Source organism: Echinops telfairi, unplaced genomic scaffold, assembly GCF_000313985.2.
Source record: "Echinops telfairi isolate 266 unplaced genomic scaffold, ASM31398v2 ScPeMD7_23;HRSCAF=83, whole genome shotgun sequence".
NCBI classification, from domain to species: domain Eukaryota; kingdom Metazoa; phylum Chordata; class Mammalia; order Afrosoricida; family Tenrecidae; genus Echinops; species Echinops telfairi.
This window is the reverse complement of record NW_022103920.1, coordinates 78,576,574-78,583,921: the sequence shown is the minus strand read 5'-3', so window position 1 is coordinate 78,583,921 and position 7,348 is coordinate 78,576,574. Positions and strand designations below refer to the sequence as shown.

General features: G+C 47.6%; 1 protein-coding gene across 1 annotated transcript in view; it reads right to left on the bottom strand.

The window, feature by feature from the left end:
• DNAH11 (dynein axonemal heavy chain 11) overlaps positions 1 to 5,509 on the bottom strand; it is a 330,595-nt gene extending 325,086 nt beyond the window's left edge. Inside the window, 2 exon segments of the mRNA XM_045288657.1 lie at positions 3,515 to 3,658; positions 5,177 to 5,509. Of these exon segments, the coding sequence (XP_045144592.1) occupies positions 3,515 to 3,658; positions 5,177 to 5,509 (477 nt within the window).
• Positions 5,510 to 7,348: the final 1,839 nt, after the last annotated feature.

The window sequence follows — 7,348 nt, the reverse complement described above, 5'->3', positions numbered from 1 at the left end:
ATGAGGGCAATGAAAGTACAAATGTGCTTTACACAATTGATGTATGTATGGATTGTGATAAGAGTTGTATGAGCCCCTAATAAAACGATTAAAAAAACCCAAAAACCTTGGCTTATACACGAGTGTATACAGTACATGGATTTGGCTCTGGTGATTGGCTGTGCTAGAACCGTCTGAAGAGAACATTGTATGGCTATTTACTTTCTAATCAGCTTCTCCAGCCTTTGTTCTGACCACACTTGCCTCTCCACATTCTGTTAACCTATGTTTTTCCGATTGTAAAGCTGTGACCTAAACTTTGCTACCTCCGTGCCTTTGTCTTTCCTGAGGCCTCTATATACGTCCTTTCCTCCAGCTCCTATATGTAGCTGTCTCCCGGTTGCCCTTGAATACAAGAAGCCTAAGATGGTAACTGTCCCCAAGATCTACAAATGCCCTCTTTTAGATTCCCTTCCTTCCTTGATGCCCTCTACATGCGTAGATGCTCTTTTAGGTACCCACAGAATCCAGCAACATCTGCTCATGGCCCTGGCTCCCCGACTGGGTCAGCTGTTTGTCTCCTTGATCACACCCAAGCCAGCCCACTGCCATAGAGTTGATTCTAACTCCTGACTGCCATCCAGTCAATTCTGACTCATCGTGACCCGATAGAACAGGGAGAAGTATACAATGGAGCAGGACGGTTGCAGTGAGTTTCCAAGAGCAGAGAGACTTTCCTTCTCCTTCAGAGAGGCTGGTGGTTTTGAACTGCTGACCTTGGGGTTAGCAGTCTAATGCATAACCACAACACACACCACTACTAGGACTGGTCTCATTTTTCTCCTTTGGAGCAGTTGGTGGTTCTGAATTAACAATCTTGCAGTAGACAGTGTGAGTGTGTGTGTGTGTGTGTGTGTGTGTGTGAGAGAGAGAGAGAGAGAGAGAGTAAAATCTTTCAGAAATAGATCTGCAGACCTTTCTTCCAAGGAGCCTTTGGGTGAATTTGAACTGTCAACCTTTTGGTTAATAGCGAAGAACTTAACTGCAGTGCCACCAAGGAGTAATTTGTACACTTTGTGAAAGAAGAAGCTGCAACACTTATCTCCAGGTCCCAATCACTGGCACCCAAAAGATGTGGAATAAATGCTGATTGAGCGAACAAATGACAATCATCCGCATGTTAGCATAAAATGTGCCAATGGTGTTAAAAAAATTGTCAAGGATTTAAATGGAAGTATCAGAAATCAACTTTGTATCATGCACCAAAATCTCTTTTCTCTAAAGAAATACTTTGAGTTTCAGGTTTTTGTCCTTAATAAGAGCTGGATAGTACTTGGCTTTCAGCTGACCTTCGTTCACTGGACAAATATTTTCTGAGCTTCTCTCAGGTGTTGGATAATGTATTGTTAGGTGTTTGTAATATATTTATGAACAAGACAAAGAATCAGACTTTAACGAAAGGTGGCAAGGGAGACTCTAGTCTTTAGAATTTAAGTAAACATCAAATAAAATAATATTTAGATTTTTTTTCTCAAAAATCAAAACTAATATCCCAAATCTCCACAATGAACAAAATATAAGAATCTGTAATGAAGTCAAATTACAGGAGTCAAATTACAACTTTTTCCCTTTTTGTCAGACTCCAATACGATTTGGCAAAGCACAAGACTACTTTTAGAAACGTTTATTAATTTTGATGTTCTTAACATAGGCTCTACCTTGACTACCGAGAAGGGGCCCTAGCGGTGTAGTTATTCGTGGGCCACTCACTGCGGCTTTCTACTCCGGCAGAGAGTTACAGTCCCACAGGGTTGCTAAGCACTGGAATAGACTCAGTGGCAGTGAGTTTGGTTTTGGGGGGCATTTGGGGTTGATTATTGAGGTTTGTTTTTACCCTTTAAATTTTGTTCCTCCAGTGAATGCCTGCCCCTCATCCCACTCTCCTGGAGGGAAAAAAATGAAGGGCATAAAATGCCTCTCAAAGCCATCATGCTGTTTCTGACTCATGTGATCCTACAGGACAAAATTTGGCCCTGTAAATCTTTATGGCAGTAGAAAGCCTCATCTTTCTCCCAAAGAGCTGTTCGTAGTTTCAAACTGCAGACTTCGGCGCATAACCTACTAGGCCACCAGGGCTCTCCTGGAGAGGCTTCACTGAAAGATCTTTGGGCGGAAGACTTGCGGGACGGTTGTGAAGAGGTTAGCTGAGGAGGAGAGGACTGCAGACAAGGGTAAGAGCATGAACAGAACCCCAGGCAAGACTGTGCCTGATTGGCTGAAGTATAGCACAGAGACCCAGAGTTCCCAGGTGAGAGCGTAGGACACCTTGAGAGGAGTAATAGGAGGCAGGCAGGGAGTTGGGTCAACACTTGTCCCCTTTCAGTAGATGTAGCCCTCATCACACAAACCTGGCTCATTGGGTCTGGGTAGGGCCTCCACTTCTGTATGGCTAACAAGCTTCCAGAGACGGTTACTGCAGGATGAGTGATAAAGCTGAGCCTGGACCACAGGGATCCCTCAGCCTTCGTTTTGAGTGAAATGGGAACCAGTCAGGAGATACACACTCTAACTCACGTTTCAAGTAGGACCTGGCACTGCTGTGTGTGAAGAGGACTGAGAAATCAACAGTAAATGTTGGTGATTACTGCTAGCTCCTAGATTGTCTTTGGCAGGACTGCATTGATTGCCAGGCTGATTTAGTAAGAGGAAATCAGATGAGACCGAAAGACGGATTTTCTGAGTGGTTTCCAAACTTACAACCACCTGAGGATCATTAAGCATTATTGATGACTGGTGCTTCTCCCACCCCACCATGTTGATTTCATTGCCAGGTTACAGAATTCTCCCAGGTGATGCTAACGTTCAACAAGGTTTGGAAGCCACAGCTCTCGTTGCAGTCCCTTGTAGAAGCTGATCCTTAAAGCAGCAGCAATGCCCTCCCCTCACAGAGCCGGTCAGACTCCGGGGCCTCACCTCCCGCTGGCCAAACCAATCTGCCTTTAACAAAATCCCGAAGGTTCTTATGCACATTAGAAGGCAAGTAACTTGAGTTTAGAGAACATTTCTGATTTAAAAGGAGAAAAAGACACATTGAAAGGCAGTCATTTCTTATCACCTTTCTTCCCATTATCTTTTCCCATCTGACAGAGGAGTGACACTAGAAACAACAGGAATCTGAAAATGGAATACTAATTTTCAAAGTATGTTTGTCTCTAATCTGATCTCAAACTTTAAAACCTAAGTGCCTACTCAAGATTCAATCATTTGTTTCTACGACTGAAGGGAGGGAGGGAGGGAGGAAGTGAAGGAGGGAACTGAAAGGCAAACCTCACCCCCTCACTGCCCTCTATCAAATACTAGTGTCAGCAAGCGTCAACTCACTTCAGGGAAACAATCTAAAGGCTATCATTCCATCCATCTGACAAAAGAGGTTAGTAGTTTCTCTGTCCCTTTTTATTAGCCAGAGTTGTCCTCCAATAAACTCAAGTGCCCTGAAGCTAAATCAAAGATTCAAATATGAAAGGCAAAGTGGTACCTCATCTAGGAATGCAGTTACATGTCCAAGTGACGGCGCCGGTAACTCTCCAAAGAGAAACGTTCGAGTGTGCTCCTCTGGTCCAGCGTGTTCAGAGATCTTCTTGGCAATATAAACAAGCTTTTGTTTTGCATTCCTTGGGACCTGAAGTAGAGCAAGATAATTAGTTCTTCAAATTCACTATGCAGTTGCTAGCAAACAGAATTTACTGTCTCCAATTTTTACAGCTGATGGACTGGTAGCAGAAGAAAAACAATTGGCACCTTCTTTCTATTTACAAACAAGGCTGTTCCACTATTCTCCTAAACACCACAAAGCATAGGCAGTTTTCTTCTTTTATAATACTAATGTCACATGGCTGGTTTGAAAAAATGTCACTTTTAAAAGGGATGTCCATTATACAATCTGTACCATGACATCTCATATGTAAAGATAAAGGGGAATGCAGAAAGTTTCAACCTTTTATATTCTTTTCTTGTTTAGGATTAAGGTAGACTGATGTAAAGATGGGAAGAGAGTTTGATTATAAAGACAGGCAAAAGAGGTTGATTGTGTGCCTATCTTCAAGGCCCAGGACAGTAACACTTAAGATATATTAGTATTTCCACAAGTACTGGATCATTTCTGTAGGCACTGTAATGCCTACTTTAGGTAATACTAGAGGTGCGTGTTCTTTCTCTTTTTCTACTGACAAGCTTTCCCTCCAAGTTACAATTGGGACTCTGGGAAGACAAAACATCTCAAAATGAACCAGGCATGAAGTTGTGCAATACGCTTAACACTACCCCCCACCCCACCCCCGCATATACAGGGAATGCATAGGGCTCACTCACCGGCTGCTCCCACAGCCTCAGAAACCCTATGCGGACAGGGTCGCAGTGAGGAGGAGGAGAAGGGTTTATGGCTGTAGGGTTATATCCAATTCCAGAGCAGCAGGTTTGGGTTAACTGGTTCATGAGGACCATTACAGGTGTAGGGGCTGCTGATGCCCCCACATTCCTTTAAGAACTGGCGGTCCTCGGACCCCTAGGGGTGCTGCATTGGACTGCGCCCTGCTCCAGCGGCAGAAGAACGATGTGGCAGCTGGCTTCCTTGAAGATTGCGGTCTTGGAAACCCGGTGGGGAAGTTGTAACCTGTGCCGTAGGGCTGTGGGTTTCCCGATATTGATGGCAGTTCACACCGAATACAGGACAAGTCATTTCGACTCTTCCAAAAACCACAGTTTTAAGAAGATAGCTCCAGAGTGACCCAACTTGAGAGAAGGAAAGGAGAAGAGATGGAGAGTAGAGGAGGAGGAGGAGAGAATGGGGGAGAGGAGGAGAGAGAGGAGGAAGAAAAAGAGGGGAGGGGGAGAGAGAGAGAGAGACAGACAGACAAGACATTCAACGGGGCTGACACACAATTACTAAACACAGAAACCACTCGGGGAGTTGGGCGAAGCGTTGCTCTTCTTGCATTACCCCAGGAGAGCTGCCTCCGTGGGAGGAGTTGGCTTTTTATCCACCTGCGTTGACGGCGAAGTAGGCGCAGGTGGGCAGCTCCGGGAGTTCAGGCCCGGTCCTTAACGCGAGGTGGTGCTTTGGGGTTTGGTTTGTCTCTCAGCGCCCCAGAGCGCTCCCCGTGGACGGAAGCGGGTTGGCCCGACGTCCCCCCTTCCTTACCTGGTGGGAGGCGGCCAGCCCCCCAGCGGCGGCGGTGCGGAAGAGAAGGCAGGCGGGGCCGGCGCGCTCCAGAAACTCGCCCAGGTCCCGCCGGTGGCTGGGGCTCTCCAGATACTGACTCCATTTCTCCTCCGGGAGCCGCAGCATCTGCCCCAGGCGACCGCCGAGAAAGCGCACCCGCGGGTCCCGCACGAAACTCCGGGCTCGCCTGGTCTCCTCCTCCTCCTCCTCCAACTCCATGTCCATCGGGCTCTCCGCCTCCAGGCTGGCGCCCGGGGTTAACCGAAAGATCCGGACTTCCCGGAAACCTGGAGCTGCCCCCGACGCAGCCATCAGGCACGTCCGAAGGGACGCGCAGCGGGCAGGCTATTCGGGCGCACCCCTGCGTCGGCGCTGGGCGAGCAGGAAACCCCTCGCACGAGCCCTGGGAAACGCCCACCCTCCAGCCTCGAGCGCGGCCCGTCTCCCACCTGTGGGGACTCAGCGCGAGCCTCTTGGCCGAGGAGCTGGCCCAGGGCAGTGGCGCGTCCCGTTGCCCGGGGAACGGCGTCCCGGGGCTGCTGGGGGGGGGAGTGACCGCGCGGTGGCCGCCGCCCAGTCACAGCGAGGCAGTGGCCCCGGAGACCGGCCTTTGGGCTGCAGGAAGCAAACCCGAGCCGGGAATGGGCGTGCCCCGGCCGGGCCAGGTGCAACCCATTGGGGGCACACCTGTCTAGGCTGGGGTAGTTGCGCAGCATTGATGAACTGTTGCGGGTGAAATGGTGTGGCCTTTTGCCATCCTATGTAGTAAAATCTTTACCTGGATTATTTCATGGAATCTCTAAGAGGGCAGGATCGTGTCTGGCCAGTCTTCGTTTTATGCGAGAAAACTAAATCACAAGGTAGCTAAAAGGAGGTGGGGGTGGACCAAGATTCCGTGCTAAGCCAGGGGTGTTTAGCTTCTTTGCTCAAATGAGACCACCTGCCACTACACCTTTGTATCTGTGGAGTAAGGCCGAAAATCCAAGCTCGAAGAGTGTGAAAACACACGCCCTCAGTTAGTCCTATTGGGTACAGCTGTGATGTTGAAAGCTATGTCCTCAGTATTACAAATCCCAGCAGGGCCCTCCCATGGTGGGCAGTTTTCAGTGGAGCTTCTAGACTGAGACAGACTAGAAAGGCGAACCAACTGGTCTGCTTCTGGAAGCGCTGGCTAAGGGAATCTTCCTGGTGAGCAGTGAGACACAGGCCATAACGCGGGAAGATGGGACCCTCAAGTCCACAGCGCTCAGAATACACGGGGAAGGCACCCTGCTCAAAGCAGAGTTGATTTCATGGTGTGGCTGGAGTCAAGCTTTTAAAAGGGTCCGTTATTTCCTGATGAGACACCACTAGAAACCGGAACCAGTTTAGTGTAGAGTAGAGGCATACGTTGAAGAGTTGATTAAGGGGGGTTGTGGGGAGGTGCTCAAAAACTGATGAAGTGTCAGGGGACAAAATGTAGTATTTAGAGAGAGAAAACAGGTGCGTTGGAATGGAAAAAGCATTGCAATTCACTGCCACAAATCTCAGAAGAAACCCTTAATGGGAATCACCTTGCCCTATTCCAGTTCCACTCCACCTTGCATTATGGTGATTTGTATAGTCTTCTCACTTTCCCCTATTAGAAACAAAGCCTTTTCAAAGGCAGGCACTGTCAGTGACTGATTCCTGCTTGCTTAATTCCCGAAACATCTAGCATAGGTCCTGCCTCTAGCAAGACTATTGTTCAAATATCATTTGGATCTAAATGATCACCAAAAAAATGCTGTGAGAGAAAGGGCTCCTGGAGAGAGAAGAGGGGAAATAAATGTTAAAACAAAGCAAAAAACAATAAACAACAACAAAATTTTTAACTAATAGTTGAGGTGCTCAAACCAAGACGCATGGCTTCACAAGTACTAGTAGTTCAGTCCAAGGGTGGTGCAGTTCATAAGTCTGGCTTCCAACAGAAAGGTTCGGGGTTTGAATCTACCCCAGACTTGGTGATCTACTTAAAAAAAAATCATCCATTGAACATCCTGTGAAATACAGTTCATCTCTGGCACACGTAAGTTTGCCACTGAGTTCGAATCTACTCAATGACAATTGTTACTACTTCCAGAGGAGGACACTTTAGAGGTTAAACAAACCCATCAAAAGAACACGAGTTAA